At 49.6% G+C, this 16,686-nt stretch overlaps 1 protein-coding gene across 1 annotated transcript in view; it reads left to right on the top strand.

The window, feature by feature from the left end:
* The window catches only part of BTBD16 (BTB domain containing 16), a 58,597-nt gene that overhangs the window by 3,831 nt on the left and 38,080 nt on the right, over window positions 1-16,686 (top strand). Inside the window, exons 3-7 of the mRNA XM_084772705.1 lie at window positions 444-595; window positions 5,897-5,970; window positions 7,954-8,097; window positions 10,635-10,724; window positions 12,166-12,280. Of these exons, the coding sequence (XP_084628831.1) occupies window positions 444-595; window positions 5,897-5,970; window positions 7,954-8,097; window positions 10,635-10,724; window positions 12,166-12,280 (575 nt within the window). The remainder of the gene's footprint in view (window positions 1-443; window positions 596-5,896; window positions 5,971-7,953; window positions 8,098-10,634; window positions 10,725-12,165; window positions 12,281-16,686) is intronic.

The raw sequence follows: 16,686 nt of genomic DNA, 5'->3' as shown, positions 1-16,686 counted from the left end.
ATACCATGAATGAATAAGACGATGAATCTCATAGTAGGTGTTTTACCACAGAGAATGTTAGGCTAAGTACTCAAAGAACAGTACCAGACGCATCATAGTATCCCTATTTGTGAATTCTTAGTGACCTACAAAAAAACAAAACAAACAAAATAAAAACAAGAATAAGACAAACAAAAACAACTGGCCCCTAGCAGCTCTTGTTCCAGGCCCTGAATTCTGGACCACGGAACACAGGCAGCATCCTTACCTCATGAAGGTGCCCCATGACTGACGCTAGGCAGGTCTGAGAATCCACCAGCAGTTTAAAGTTTGCATTGATTTTCTTTGTGCTGTGCAGTCAGGGAAAGCTGGCATGTGGGTGAAGTTAAAGGTCTCTCTCTCTCTCTCTCTCTCTCTCTCTCTCTCTCTCTCTCTCTCTCTCTCTCTCTCTCTCCCTGATCAAGCATTGCAAGAAGCGGCTGGAGCGCCGGATTGTCGGTGCGACCAATCGATGGCGTTTTCCCCAAGAGCATTTCTGTGGAGACCTGCTGGCACTCTCCCAGATGTGCAATGTTTTGAACGTAGACCTTGATGAAGCGCTGAAGAAACCAGACAGGTGAGTGGAGTCAAAGGCCCTTGACAGGGGATGGCAGCCCCAAAGGGAGGGGAGACACTTGATAACCAGACCCTGCTGACTAGATGGTTCAGGACTGCCACAGGCATGTCCGTGAGGAAGCGTCACTGGAGGTCCATGCCTAGGACTGAACAGGGTCTGCAGTGAATCCTTGCTCTGACAAGGTCTGTTGGTGGTGACAAAAGAGCTTTGGCCCCTCACAGGATTCTAAATTTATCATCCGGGGACCAAATGATCTCTTGAAAAAGCTCCGTGGCTAAGTGTGCAGGTGTTTCTCATAAATTCCCCTTTCCTCCATTTGTAAGTAGCCTCAGCCCCAGGCTAGACCATCACTTCTCTGAATTGTGAGTTCTGCCTGTTCAGAGGACACAGCAATGGATTGGGTGCTTCTGCCCTGGCTTGATGCCATTAATATCTGAGGTGACATTGCTTGTCCCATGAGTTCATGACTAAGTCCAGCTAAGCAGAGGTTACCCCATGGTGATCTTCCATCCATGGAATGGAAGATCTGCTGGTCCCGTGTTTGGTGAGTGACTGGTCAAGTGTGACCTTTAGCCAGGGCTGAACCTCACCGAGTGTCACTTTTGTCATCTGTGGAATGGTGACGATGGACACTCCCTTGAAAACTCACTGGGTGATTAAATCTGGTGCATTCTATCAGGCTGTATATTAGAAATGCTTGGTATTATTCTTATAAGTAGCAGACTCTGAATAAACTGAGCAGTTATCTTGGTGGAGTCTGCCACAGTGTGTGGGAAACGGATTTTCTTTCGTGAACACAGGATCCCAATTCTGTCTTTGTAGTGGGAATCTATTCCTGGGGCTGTGAGAAACTCTTGGAAAACACCGTAAAGGTTCTATGTTTTTTCTGTTTATTAATGTTTTTATGTTGATAGACAACATTTAATTTGGGTAATAAAAGATGTATTCTTAGTAACACCACGTGCCTTCAGATACCGGGAGACTTTCAGATGTCATGCTCCAAGACCAGTTTGTGTGGAAGTGTCTGGATTGTACTGTGTAGCACACACATGTCTCCCAAAGCATACACAGTTCCCCAATCCTGGCGATCAGTAAGCCCTAGCCTTGCCTCTGGTGTTGTAATCGTGGCTTCTCCCACATAGGGTCACTGTCAACTTTGACAGAAGCCAGATCAAACCATAGTAAACACATCACATCAAGGGTCACTCAGCTCCTGGCTCCCAGTTATTTTGGGTCTGTAGTTGTACCTTAGACAGGTCAGTGCCCTGGGTGTCGTCTAGCTGGCCAGCTCTGTTTGTTGTGTCTGTGGGTTTCCAGGGCGTTGGGCACTCCGGGGCTGCTCACTCCTAGATATTGTCTGGGGCTTTGTATATGGCTTTGCCTAGAGTCCAGAGTGGAGTTAGGGGCTGAGAGACACAGACGCGTTGACTCTGTTAAGATAGCTATAGTTTTTTATATGCAAATTGAGCATGCTCTCTTATATGACACTGTTTATGGAAAAACCTTGAACAGACACACTGAGTAAAAAGTAAGTCAAGCCGTCTTGGGGGTGTTCTGGCGTATGGATGTACACCATCACTTACCCAAAGAAGTAGCACAGTGGAAGTGATGTCCAGCCAAGGCATAAAGGAAGAAGCCCCCCTCTAAGGATTCAAGCATGCTAGAAAATGGTGGCCCTGGTTGATGTTTTCCTGCTGAGGAATTTTAAACCAGAACATGGCTTCCCTGGCAAGAGATCACATCCAAAGGCCTTCTAGGTCTGTGTGATCCAGATGGAATACAAACACGCCTTTAATCTAGGAGACAGAGGCAAGCAGATATGAGTTCAAGGCCAGCCTGGTATAGGGCAAGTGTCAGGCAAAGAGAAGCTTAGGTCCAGGCTTGGGGGGGACATGCCTTTAATCCCAAACAGTGAAGGTAAAGACAGTTTGTAGAAGGAAGCACCTATCGTTGAAAGCAATGTCTAATTGAGAGGCAGAAAAGGTGATTCAGAGAAAGATGTCCTGGAATAGGATACACCCAACAGAGAGGATGGGAAGCTAACTGAAGGGAAAACGCAGGGCGGGGGAGGGGGAGGGGGAGGGGGAGGCAGTTTCGCCAGGAGTTTTTTTTTTTTTTTTACAGAGAGAGGTTGAGTGAGAGAACAATCTAGACACAGGCAAGACAGAACGAGCCAGAGAATGAGAAGGAGCCAGGAGATTAGAAAAGACTGCTGAAGTCAGTTTGAGGCCAAGCAGAGCAATTCCAAGGCCGAGAGAAAAAGTCGGTTTAAATAAGTCAGCTGGGAGAGGAGTTTGAGCCAGAACAGCTGAGTTGAACCAGCCAGCCCAGAGCTCAGTAAGAAGAAGAAAGGGTGAGCTTGGTAAGCAGTAAGTGCCAGAGGCTGAAAACATTCTCGGCCTAGGTTAGATTGGATGGAGGCTAGAAGCTTCCAGGACTAGGCTTAGGGTAGCAGACAGAGCCAGTGAGCCTCCCAGACAACAATCGAAGCAGGTGAGTAAAGCTCCTTTTACATTTTTCCTTTCATCCTGCCTGCAGTGTCAAGTCTGTGTCAAAGTCAGGAGGGTGAAGCAAAGACAACAGGAGACCCCTTGACAGTTTATCAGGGCATAGTTCTGGGAGAGGAGGGATTTTACAGATAGAGGACTTGCGTTACAGGGGAAACAAAAGAGCAAACAGCAGCCAGGTGCAGGCTTAGTGGTCGGCCCCTCAGATACCCACACTCTCCTGCTCTGCCCAGGCATCTTTGTTTTATAGGGAAAAGTTCTGAGATCAAGAGGCAGGTCCCAAGGTCATGTGGAAGAAAAATGGCTGTACTGGAACCCAGGTCTGTGCAATTCTCCTCAGGTAGTCAGACTGGAGCCCTTGACACCCTAAGTATCAAGCCGACATCCCCATATGTGGCTTGTTGCAGGACACCCACACATCCATAAGAAACTTGCTGAATTCCCTTTTTTTTTTTTTCTTTCTGCATCATGGGCCACAACTTGAGGGAGCAAGTGCCAGCCTGGGAGCACACTGCCATTGCCTTCCGCCACGACTTCACAGGGCAGTTTCCCTCCCGGGGATCCTACTGTGAGCCAGCACCCCGAGGTCTGCAAAGCCTGTGCAGTAAACAGCTGTCACCCCCCAAGAGAGGCAGTGTGGCCATTTTGTCACCTGGCATCTCCTGGCTCGGCTGGTCATGGGGGTTGTTTGTAGGCGGGTTGAGCTAATGAGCAGTGCCACGTATTTTCCAAAACCCATCACTTCCATTTAAGGTGATGGTCTGAACTCTTAACCCTGCCCCGTCAGCTCCTCTCAGCCATGCCACCTAAGTGATTGAGGGCGGGTGTGAGGGTGGTTACGTTCAGCCCATCACTCCTGCTGGGTAAACAACTCAGCCTCCCAGTACCTTCCTGAGGTTGAGTCATTTGCAGCCACCTCTCTCTTGGAAAGGGTGGCATGCTGTCACTATTATTCCGGAAACAGGCTCCCGCCCAAAGCGCCTCCATGCACCTGGCTCATGAAGGCTTCTGAATCACTTGGGAACAGCACTGCCAAGTGGACACGAGGTTACACAGACCAGATGTGGTCTCCAAGTATCCTTTGGCTGGTTGGCTTTCTCGGGACAGTCATCTTCTTACTGAATATGTGACTCACGTTTTCGTTTATTTCCACACTCCGTGTGTGGAGTACACAGCGTCTGTGAAAAGCATTATCGCTCTTGTTATTCCTACTCATGGACTCTGGGGACATCAGCCGAACACTTATACAGTGACTTGTGCCAGGGCCTCAGCAGTAAACAGACACCTGGTCTGTTGTGTAGAAGACACAGGAGGAGGGCAGGCAACCAGAAGACATTGCAGGAGTTTTAGTGGGAAAGTCTTGGGGGTATGTGTGGGGCTCGGGGGGGCTGGCCCAGAGACAACAACAATGAAGCTTTTCCTAAAGAAGAAATAAGAGCCCCAGGAGAGAATCAGGGAAGCCCATGCACAGATATAGGGCTCATCGGTGTGTGGGAACTGCATCCCGGAAGGCAGGAAGGGCTGCAGTCTGAGCAGGAGGCACAAGCCTACAGTGAGGTGGGAGCTTGTAGCTTTGCCAAAGAGTCTATGGGGACACAATGGTGGATTCCCCCAAGCGGAGAGGCAAGGCCAGTTCTGTATGTTGTGTGGGGTGTGAGTCCAAGGAGAGGATGCGATACAGGCTGGGAGGCTGGCCACATTGGGGAGATGAGAAGTAAGCCTGGACTAAGGTTGAGCAATGAAGGCAAAAACACGTGAACGTTTTATCAGATGGAGGCAAGTGATCAGATGTGACCATGCCCAGTTTGACTGGCTTGGACCTGGGAGTCCATTTCCTGAAACAGCATGTGGGGTAGAAGAACAGGGTAGGGTTTGGGTTAGACTATGTGAGGCTAGTTTTCTGATGTCCTGAAATCCAGATGTCCAGATGATTATAGTCAGTATCCTAGAAAAGAACATCCTATGCTCTTCTCCAGAAGACATTTATTGAGTGCCAACTGTATGCCGTTGTCTTAGAGACTTCCCAAAAGGAAGTGCCATTCCACAGGCAGAGGTAGCCTAGAACACCTCCTTGGTAAGTCATGCTTAATAGAAACAGACAGGGATTTGTATTTTGGGTCAACCACATTGAGAGTTGGGGAAACTCTCTCACACACAGAGAGATGTGATAAGGTGATGTTTTAGGGATGCATGCTCTAAGGATAGATGACACAGGGATACTGTAATGACAGTTGCTGTGGGGGATGGATGCTATAAAGATAGATGATGTAGGAATACTGTAGTGATGTTTGTTGGGGGGATGGATGATGTGGTGATAGATGTTGTAAGAAGAGGTGATGTAGAGGTTGTCTAATGGTGTACGTCGTGGGGATGGATTCTGTAAAGATATTGTAGGGATGGATGCTGTGGGGATGGATGATGGAGCAACTGATGTTTCAGTAAAGTATACAGTAAGAGGGGGTTATGGTCCAGTGTCTGAACCCTGTTATGAAATACTCTCATAAAGTTGGTGAATAATTGTAATCATATCGGGAAGAAGAAACAAGTACCCCAAGTCACACAGCCAAACTAACAATAAACCCAGAAATAGCTAGATGGAGCCACATGGCCATCTAGGTCCTATCGGGTGCAGAAATTTCAGGATTTGGGGCCTTTGTCCTTCTTTCTCCAGCTGCGGGTTCCAATGATGGGTTAAGGCATACAGAGCCCGTCACTCACGCCTCTCGTAACTGTTATAGTTAGAAAAATGACTTACTAGTAACTGGCAGGTCTTCTGTTTGTGTTTTCCCTCAAGATTATGCATCTCAAAATTCCAAAAGCTTCTCTCTGAGAACATCATGAATGGTGGCAAACGAAGCGGGGAAGCAGGTGAGTTGTCTTCCGTGGATTCAAGAAGGACTGTGCTGGCTTCGTGGGCCTCCCATGGTCCCCGCGGAGAGGAGCCATCCAGTGGCAGATCTCTGTTCTGTGAACCACAGGTCTTTTGCATCATGGGGTCTGACATGAAACGGGTGCAAACATTCCTGTATGTGTGGTGAGCGGAACCGTACTCCACACACACAGATACAGGTGACAACGGGCGCAATACAGACAAGCACACTAATGTCAATAAGTAGCCTTTAGCGAAGTCCAAGCATAGCATTTAGGCACAGGTAGCTGGGTTTTTATCCCTTTGGCATTTGGCCAGTCGTGATTGACATCCAGCTTAACAGGAAAATGTCCACTGAGCCAGGTAAGGGAACTGGGAAGATAACTATGGTCTCTCTCTTTCTCTGTCTCTGTCTCTCTGTCTCTCTGTCTCTGTGTCTGTGTCTCTGTCTCTGTCTCTCTCTCCCTCCCGCTCCTTCTCCCCCCCCCTCTCTCTTGTATTTTTGTTACGCTGGAGATTTGAACCTGGGACCTCATGTATTCCAGGCATGCACAATGTCACTGAGCCACACTCCTCCTCCAAAGTCAGCCTCTTAAAGGAGCTCTTTGGGATTAAACATTGCAGAATGGTTGCCTGAGGCCAAAGACAACCTCATTTCCAAAGGAAAACTAATAATTTATTCTCATCTGCCTCTAATGGACCTAGAGAAGTAGTCTGAGACTTTCTTAAAGTGAGGGGAAAGAGTTCCAGGATTGATTAGTGATGTCTGCCATGTAATGGCCATCTTCAAAGTTAAGATTAATGTTCAGAGAGGGAGAATGAGGGATCTATAACTTTCTTCCTTTCTATAATCACCCCACATATATGGAACTTTTTTTTCCTAACCAAGCATAAACAAAGTGCCTGAGGTCATCCAAGATTTAACATGCAAACTCAGTTTCTTAACTTCAACATGAAGCAATATCTTAAGTCAGTGAAGAAGAGACAGGGTAAAGGAGGAGAAGACAGGGACCCAGGGTCATACTGTTCAACTTTCTTGCCAAGAAACAGCAAGAAGGTTGGGCGTGGTGGCCTACACCTTTAATTCCAGCACTCAGGAGGCAGAGGCAGGTGGATCTCTGTCAGTTCGAGGACAGCTTGGTCTACAAAGTGAGTCTAGGACAGCCAAGGCTGTTACACAGAGAGGCCCTGTCTCAAAAACAAAACAAAACAAAACAAAACAAAACAAAAAAGAAACAGCAAGTAGCCCTCTAGATCATGTCTGGCTTGAAACAATTGTCCCCATCCCCAGCCTCTCCCCCAGCTCTGTGCTAACCGTAAGAATTAAGTCATGCTGGGTGTAGTAGCGCACGCCTTTAATCCCGGCACTCGAGAGGCAGAGGCAGGTGGATCATTGTGAGTTCAAGGCCAGCCTGGTCTACAAAATGAGTCTAGGACAGCCAAGGCTACACAGAGAAACCCTGTCTCGAAAAAACAAAACGAACAAACAAACAAGAAGTGAGTCAGTCAGAGTCCTCTCGCCTCATGCCTCACCTCGGCCTGCCAGCCTTGCGTTGGTCACCTGCTTTCCTATCAAGACCTCTTCTTAACCATCTATGGCAGACGCAGGCCAGACTGCCCCACTAAAGCATGCCACAGTTTGCAAAGGGCTTTCTTTAGAGCGCCATCTTACTTCAATATAAAGAGCCAAGAGAGTCCACCCAAGAGGGTTCCTAAAGGTCCTTCTGAGCCATTTTCCAAGCCCCTGAGTTAGAGAGCAGCTCACATGCCTTGGAAATCTACAACGTTGTCAGCGACACTAGGAATGCTGGCTGCCGTAGCATTGCTCATGTCATGCCCACTCAAAGCCGGAAAGCACTTGGGACCACACTATACTATGGCCTCAGGAAGCCACTTGTCCCCACTGTCTGCTTACTAAGTCCTATGCATCTTCAGGCAGCAATGTCCATGAACTGTGACTCGGCATCGTTCTCTCTCCTCAGACGTGATTCTAGAATGCCTCGGCTTCAAGTGGGAACTCCATCACCCTCAGATTTTTCAGTCTGAGACCTTGGCCAGGCTTTACCTGGCATCCCTGATACAGAACACAAAAAGCCTCCCAAGGGACCTGGACAAGATTCTGAAAGGTAATCTCCCAGGGGACCTGAGACTGGAGCCACAGATACCCTCGGCATTCAGAGAACCTGGCTTGGCACGTAGACATCCTCGTTAGTGACAGCTCGTGCTCTGCGATGCGAGCTCAGCGTGTGCTGAGCCTTCTTCCTCAGCCGTGAGGCAGGATGTCAGTTCTCACTGAGTGACTCGGAGCCCAGAGGAGGTAATAGGTGTGGGGTTCTAGGACAATACCGGGCACACAGCAACTTCTTAGTGCCTCTCCCATTATTGTCTGTGCAATCAACACATCTTATCCAGCCACATATGAAATAGATTCTACTTACTTAGAGTAGACAAGATGGGCTATGTTAAACCTCCCGAGGAACTTTCTAGAAGGAAAGCATAGTTCTGAAATCTGTGACACATATGCTCTGTTTATGCGGGCTAAAAGTTTACATGTGTGTTTTCCCCCTCTGTTCCTTTACATGATGTTCTTTTTCTCAACTTATCTCTTTCCACAAATAATTGAGGCCACTTCTTTTATTCTCTCCTTTTTGCATCCTAACCACCTTGGGCCTCCTTTTTCCTAGTCCATATGTCTTCTCCAGTTACAACATCAACTTCTTCGGGTGGCAGCCTGCCCCCCCCCCCCACACACACACACTCCAGACTGGTTCATAAACAGTTCACATGGAAAATCCACAGTCCCCAAAGCCAGCCAGCATGCTGGTCAGAGTCAGATTGCATTTCCAGGTCATGGAAACAATGCCTGCCAGGCAGGCAGCCAGAGAGCCCTCAGTCCCTGCCGCTCCCTGAGCCTGGAGTGACTCTCCGACCTGCTACACTCCACCTGGATAAACAGCATCTGACATGCATGGAGCCCCTGAGACTCCCCGCAGAAGATGGAGGCCTGAGCCCCTTCTTATGAGGTCTTTGCCGTTCCTAAGCAGTTTCCTTGTGGCCTCTAGAACAGGGCTGTACTTCTCCATCATCTTTCCAGAGCTCAGGTCAGCTCACTGACAGAGCCATCGATGGAGGCTCTGGTGACTTAAAGAGGGAGTACATTGGAAAGTAAGAGCCTGCGTGGGAAAGGGGCCCAGTGCTCATGCTAGCTTTAATGGGTCCAGAATAGTGTCACTGAAAGGAAAAGACTAGGTCCTGCCCCTCTAATCCAAGACCCCCGACTAGTGACAAGACCTACCTAAAGATGTCAGAGAGGACGCAGCGATGAGAACTGTGTGCCCATGACTATCACTGCTCACACACTGCTAAGTGCCAGGACATGCATTGCCGGGATGTCCCATGGGACAGCCACCACCCTCTCTATGCATTTAGGCATAAGCAGAGCTTCTGTTCCCAAGGCTGCACACTGATTTCACAATCATTGCTTGGGATCTTGTCGGGAATGTCTGCGTGCTGTGCTGGAGTGGGCACGGAGAAGGCTTCTGGAAAAGCCCTGGAGAGCAGAGCTCGTGGGCTCCTGAGGGGCCTCACATGGCTGTTCAATTTCTTTCCACCTAACATTCATGGGCAGCTGACCTAGGAGCTGGCATTTACTATCCAGGAGGAAATCCAAGGGAAAAGCCTCATCTACTAAGCGCACCCCAAGAGCCTTGATTTCCATAGACCCCGGGAGCATGGCTAGTGTCCTGTCTGTCTGGCTGTGGGTGACCTAACCTGGAGGGAAGTTTGAGCCTGTGTGTCTGTCTCTCACTCTGGCCTAGCTGATATGGTCCTTTCCTTCAGCAAACACTTGATGCTCTGCTTATACCAGGCATCTAGGGGGACAGAAAAACACTCCCAAACGATGATGAAATATGGTTAAGTGGCACGAGCCCTTATAATACCAGCCGTGCCCTCCTGTGTGCCTACTGTGTGCGGGCATTTGGGTGTAGTGTCTTTCACTTACTGCAGTGGGGGTGAGTGATTTGGCAAGAATATCACACAGGGGTCCATGCAATCAGGCCAAGAGGAAAGTGACCCAGAGCTAAGTAAGACCTGGCACTTCGTAGGTACAGAGGAAGGCAAGGGCACTTAGTGGGGACTTGATAAATATATGCCAAGTGGGAGTCTGAAAGCAGATAAATGTCAGAGGATTGTCAGGGGATGCATGCCCCAGCCCCATTCAACCCATAAATGAAGGTAACAACATTTTTAAAAAGAAGAGAGCCACCACATGGATGTCATAGCCTCCTGCTCATTTGTCACAGCGATCAGCAGGTGGCCACTGTGTTTCTACTTGCACCTTGCTCTGCCCATGGAGCCCAGGAACCAAAGCCAATCCTAGATGAGGGGAAATGCAAGCGGAGTCTGGGGGAGGGGCAGAGAACGGGGCATAGAAAACATATCCAGCTCAGTGTAGGTTTCAGTCAGCCATTATGGCAATACTAAGAACACTAGGGGGAAGCTGGGACTTCTGGGCCACTTTGTGTTTCAAAGTAAGTAGTCACCTCTAAAGTACACCCAGCAAACAACCAAAGCAAATACAGGCGACTTGCGCCAAGGTCCAGGCTGCACACAGGGTGGCGGGGCCTCACTCTCCATCTCTGTGTTGTATTTCCTTCACTAGCTCAGCCAGCTGGGAAGACCAAAGAAAGGCCCCCTGTAAAGAAGATCATCATTTCCTTGAAGATCAATGACCCAGCAGTCACCAGAGTTGGTAATGTAACCCACCCTCATGTTCTGAGAAGGCCACTGCTGAACGGGGCACCCCAGAGACAAAAACCAAAGAGCGAAACACCAGCAAACGAGTGAAAACATGCTTTTTCCTCAAGAGTACTGAGCAGGGACTGGGGAGGTGGCTCAGTTAGGACTGAACCTGCTGCATGAGCATGTGTTCAGAACTCCAGAACACAAGGGAAAGCCAGATGCATGCACATCTATGACCCAAGTGCTGGGTGGGGTCCGACAGGCAGGCAGAGGCAATCCCTGGTCACTGGCCAGCCAGCTTAGCCAAACTGATGACATCTACATTCAGGGAGAGACCCTGCCTCAAAAAAAAAAAAAAAAGTAGTGAGTGATCGACAAGACACCTGATATTCACACACACACACACACACACACACACACACACACACACACACACACACACACACACACACACACGTAATGATGAACAGTGCCGAGAAAGAAGTATCAAGGGGCCTGGGACACTAGGAAAAATAGAAGAATGCAGATTTCTCCTAAAGACCAGGGTGGCCACTCCTTAGGGACCAAGGTGCAGGAAAGGAAGGAAATGCAGACTTCTCACACCTGGGGTGGGGGGTGGGGAACGGAACTTCCTTACAGAGCTCACACCTGTAGGTACAGGGGTACCCACAGGCCCACCCTTTTTCCCCAAACAGCATTTGACTTGTCCCCATCCCCACAGGCCCGCTCTGGCTGGCTTCCAGCAGTAGTAGGAGGTCCCTGCAGAGAGTTCAACCTTTTCCCAGCTCTCCCAATCGGTCATCTATGCAAACACAGCGTGCATGACATGCTGTGATGACACAGGTCTGTGGGTAGGTAGGTCAGGAGCCAACATCCTGGAACACAGGTGCAGCTTGTAGTTCTCAAAGCACGTGGCAACAGCAGAGCAATACTGTCTTGGAACGTGCTGCATTTGGGTGGGGGTGGGGGTGGGGGAAGAGGAAGCCAAGTCCATCTGATCTGCAGCCAGGCAGTCCGGTTCCTAAACCATTACATGAACCTGGCTCTTCCCAGGAGAGACTGGCTTTTTTTTCTGATGTTCTCAGACTCCAAGGGAGACCCATCATTAAAGTTTCATGTCATGGATCTCCAGAGAAAGCGCACCTGCCAGTACGTAACACTCATTACAGATTCAAGCAGGCACAGTCCTGTGGGGCCGTGAACCCCAGGTTAGGGGACACTCAAACTCTGATGGCAGGCTCAAAGGAAGATCTTTATAGTGAAGATCAAGTTCTCAAGGAAGCTGCGGGTCCAGGTGGTCACCTGCCCCGGTAGGGTCTGTACCCAAGGCAGCACTGCCCACCTTTCCCCCAAGCACCTCCACCCCGTCCTGGCTGCAGAAGTAGTGAGGTCTTTGGGTGGGCACACCAAGCCCACGCTAATGGCTCCCCCCTCTGCTGCTCCCTCCCCAGCCTTCGCCCTGGCCCTGAAGCACCTCTACATGAAGGACGTCGAGATGAGCGTGGACAATGTGCTGGGCGTGCTGGCTTCTGCTCACATCCTCCAATTCAACACCCTATTTCAAAAGTAAGGATGGCAGGTGGGGCAGGCCAGCCTGGGCAAACTGGGAGTGTTCATGAAACAGTCCTCTTTCTTGGAGTTCCTTTGTACCAAGCATGACTTAGGACCCAGAAAGGGACGACACAGAACTTGTACTAATGCATTAACTGCTTATGGCAGGCCCCATTATTTTTATGCATGGCAGCCAATGATTCTTTCTTTTGTAAAGGCTTATTTATTTATTGTGTCCTCATGCACACGAGAAGAGGGATTCAGATTCCATTACAGATAGTTGTGTGAGCCACCACGTGGTTGCTGGGAATTGAACTCAGGACCTCTGGAAGAACAGCCAGTGCTCTTAACTGCTGAGCCATCTCTCCAGCCCACCATCAAGTAATTCTTGATTTATGGGAATGAATTACAAGTGGGGAGATCCTACCATGGGGAGAGAGAATTGCAGGTATGTGAAATGACTTCCCTCAAGCCTGGCTTGCTTACCGATTTCCCCTGAGTTCATTTTTAAACAAAATGTGTTAAGTACACACACCCCTAAGCTGGCTTCCTTACTTCTGGACCTGTCCCCTCACCTCTCCGTTCAGACAAAGCTTTGTTTTATTCTTGAAAATATCTTTATTGTTGAGAGTGTTGCATAGACTCACCGTTTTGCTGCTGTTGTTTTTCGAGACAGGTTTCTCCATGTAGCCCTGGCTGTCCTGAAACTCTCTCTGTAAACCAGGCTGGCCCTAAACTCACAGAGACTGGCCTGCGTCTGCCTCCCGAGTGCTAGGATTAAAAGTGTGTGCCACCACCGGCTGGCCATTGTAAATCCTTTTCAAGGGGGAAAAAGATGCATAGGTCAGCCAGTGAGTAGCCCAGATGATAAGGGCACTTTCCACAGCCCAGTGACCTGATTTTGTTACCCAAGATGCACCTGGTGGAAGTAGAGAATCAACTCCCTCAAGCTGTCCCCTGACCTCCACATCTCAGTACCTCTGCCTGCCTTGAGTGATGTAGCCCAGTGTGGCTTGGTCACCAGCCCCCAGTTATCAAAGGGCATCTCTGCAGACTTCAAAGCACCTGTGTGCATGAGAGGCGCAGGCATTGCTTAGTCCTGTAGTAAGTTGCCAATTTACCACATGCCTCTGTGGTTTGTGTCATAAACTGTGGCTCATCATCATGACCACCCCTGCTACCGACTCCCTGGGATTTGCTGAGGACGAGGGGACACCACTCCAAAGCCTGGAGATGCCCTGTTGGCCATCATCAGATGCTGTTCTCAGCTCTCTGCGGGGTTGTCTTCAGTATTCCGGATCTAGCTTTACTAACGAGGAGGAGGAGGGGCCAGAGAGATGCAAAATTTGATTCCACATAGGGCAGCCAGGACCCCAAACCTGTTGTTACTAAGCACACTACCCCACTCCACTTGGGTGAGATAGCCATGTTGCCATTTGCTTCTGTAAGGTCCTAACTCCTCCTATGGCCCTGGCCCGGAGTGGAGGCTGGGGGGGTTTGCTTATTCAGCCCTCATTTACTCTTCTGCTCCTTCCAAAACCATTACTTAGACTTCTCTGGGATGCCAAAGAACCAGAAAGGGACAGATGGGCAGGTGGCTGCACTTGGAAGCTTATGCCTCAAAAGTCCCTACAAGACAGGAAGTAAGTCAAAGAGGGTGGAGTGAAGTCAACGGCTCCCAAATGCTATGTTCAGGCTGGGGAGGATTAACTTCAAGCACAATTCGAGTCTGTGATAAGCAAAGGTGATTCTCCCAAATGCCCCTTTTAGCAAGCAGCCTGTGTAGTTCCTCTGTGTTGCTGCGTTTTGAAGGCTACGTGCACCACCTGGAGATCCTTTTGTGAGATTTGTCTTCCTAGACTATCCTGTTCCCTCTCCAAGCTGCAGGGATGTATAGCGACTGCATGCGGTCAGTCCTGGAGGCGGGAATGGAGAGGGGTCATGCCCTGTCTGATTGTCCATACAACTGTGACGCAATTTGGTACCAAGACTTAGGGCAGATAGGACCTGCCTGGTTCATTTTAACCTTCTCAGGCCTCAGTGAGTTTTAGTTTGGGTTGTAGCTGATATGGTCATATTGTGTAGCCCAGGCTGGTCTTGAACTAGCAATCCTCCTGCCTCAACCTCCTGAGTTTGCATCGCAAGGACGTGCCATAGCTCCTGACAAGGCTCAGTTTGTCTGTATAAGTGAATGACTTTCCCACCCAAGCCAACAGATGACACCAGCTGCCCTGGAAAGGGCAAGGGATAGGCTTTCTCCTGAGGAATCTGGAATGATTTCACTCATTGATTTTTTTTAGAGGCCACATATTCAGATTCAATACGATGTGTTTCTGAGCCATTGAGGATTCCTGGGAATATCTGAGGATGCCTCAGGCCACGTACCCCACCTGAAGCTTCTTACAGGCTTACTGGGGATATAACTGCTCCACAAGCCAAGGACCTCAGGTGCTCAGAGCTCTGGACTGATCTGTGAGGGACACACTGAGAGGGGCTTGTGGTCTGAGAAAGTCTCCCAGGATGTTTGTATGGCCAGACTTGCGGGGCTGTGTAGCTGAGCATGATGGGAGGAGAGCAGCTAAAGCCAGAGTCAGTTTGTGTCTTGCAGTTGTCTAAGGAAGCTGGCCTTGACTGCGCAGGCGATTGATCGGCGGGAAAGTCAGACTTTGCCTGAGACTCCCCATACTCCTAATGTCGTGGCCGACACCGACTTCAGCTCAGGCCAAGTCTGTTACTGTAGTAACTATGGAAGGTGCACCTTGCTCACTCGGGTCATTTCCCCGGGGCCCACATATTGGGAGGGTGGCCTTCCTCTTTAAGGGGGTCTCTGGCCACCTTCTGTCTCCAACCATCACCGTCCTGCCTCCAATACTGGAAGCCCTACACGACTTCTAGAACCCTGTTCCCTGCATATCCGTAGATGATCCAAGAAGAGCCGGTCCTCTATTCCCTTTCCTCCTCCCTGCTTTATCCTGAGTGCCAGAGCAGGCAGAACTTTGGTTATAACGAGCCGAGCCTGTTGACCTGCTCATAAGCCTGGGCAGATGGGACCTGCCCCAGTGGGCTCAGTAATGTAGGTCAGAGGCCAGGGCAGGCCTGCCACACAGCTGAGCCTGTGTTTGAGAAGCTGGTGGTACAGTTGACAGGGGTATGCCTGCCGGTCCAGCTGAAAAGGGTGGTGTGTGTGACTACGCATACGTGCGTGTGTGCTCATGGAGTAGGACAGCAGTGCCCCGGGTCACTCGTACAGCACTGTAACTTTGAGCACCAGGTGTGCAGGCTATCTCAGCCGAGGCCCTGGCTCGTGAGAACTCAGTCTGATGGCTGCTGAATCACGCGTCCTGGAGGTCTTTGAGGGATGGGATCTGTGCACACACACGCGTGTGTCACGTGGTGATGGTGCGTAGGCTCTCTCATCGGTGTCTACCCTGGTACCTGGCCTGGGCTCACAGCTGAGACCATGGCCACCACAGGATGACTCAGGGTGGCTGGAGAAGAGGAGGAAGGGAAAGGTGAATCCGGGGTTTAGGATGAGCCTGGGTCATATGGGACCTCAGAGGTCACATCAGCAACATCCTCCACTTGGTTTAGTCAGCAGAGCAGGTGACCGGAAGCATGAAGAGATTATGACAGGGGCCCCACTGTGCCATGGGCCTCATTCTTCAGGCCCTGTGGGAGGCTGGTACTGAGGTGGAGCCGGGAGGCACAGAGGTCCTGAGCTAGGTTTGGGGAGCAAAGGGACAGGCTTAAGAGACACAAAGACGAAAACAGATGGGCTTTGCACGCTTATGAACCAGAGGTGTTAAAACAGAAGGAAGGGGGTTCTAATAGGCCCCAGCAGAAATGGAGATATTCTAAAAAAAGACACTGTGTCTCTCAATCTGACTATCAGCCTGTTGAAATGATGGACCACCAAGAAATGAAAATTACCCCCAGGGATCTATCTCATGTTGAGGGAAGGAGGAAACTTGTCTCCTAGAGAGAGTTTACACAGTTCCAATAACTTGTCACGTGACCATATCAGATGACACGGAAGCCCAGATAGTGGTGGACATGGACACACCTTGACTGGGACTGCTCATATGCGCATGTCCTTGGTTTTCTAGTTAAACTTCAATCTCACATCAGGGACCCCAAAGGCAGAATTGGGGTGGTGTGGCTCACTGGATTGCGTCTCTCTTTCCAATGTGATGTGGCTGCATTGAATAAATCTCCTTTTTCTGATTTCTAGTTTTAATTCGGCTTTTTAAAAATTTAATAACTTATTTTATTGTGCATCAATGTTTTGCTGCATGTGTGTCTGTATGAGAGTGTTGGATCCTGGAGTTACGGACAGTTGTGAGCTGCCACGTGAGTGCTAGGACTTGAACCCTGGTTCTCTGGAAGAGTAGCCAGTGCTCTTAACTGCTGAGCCATCTCTC

Source organism: Acomys minous (assembly GCF_964271855.1).
Source record: "Acomys minous genome assembly, chromosome: 2".
Lineage (NCBI taxonomy): Eukaryota > Metazoa > Chordata > Mammalia > Rodentia > Muridae > Acomys > Acomys minous.
Note: the sequence above shows the minus strand (reverse complement) of the source record. Positions and strands in the feature narration are given on the sequence as shown.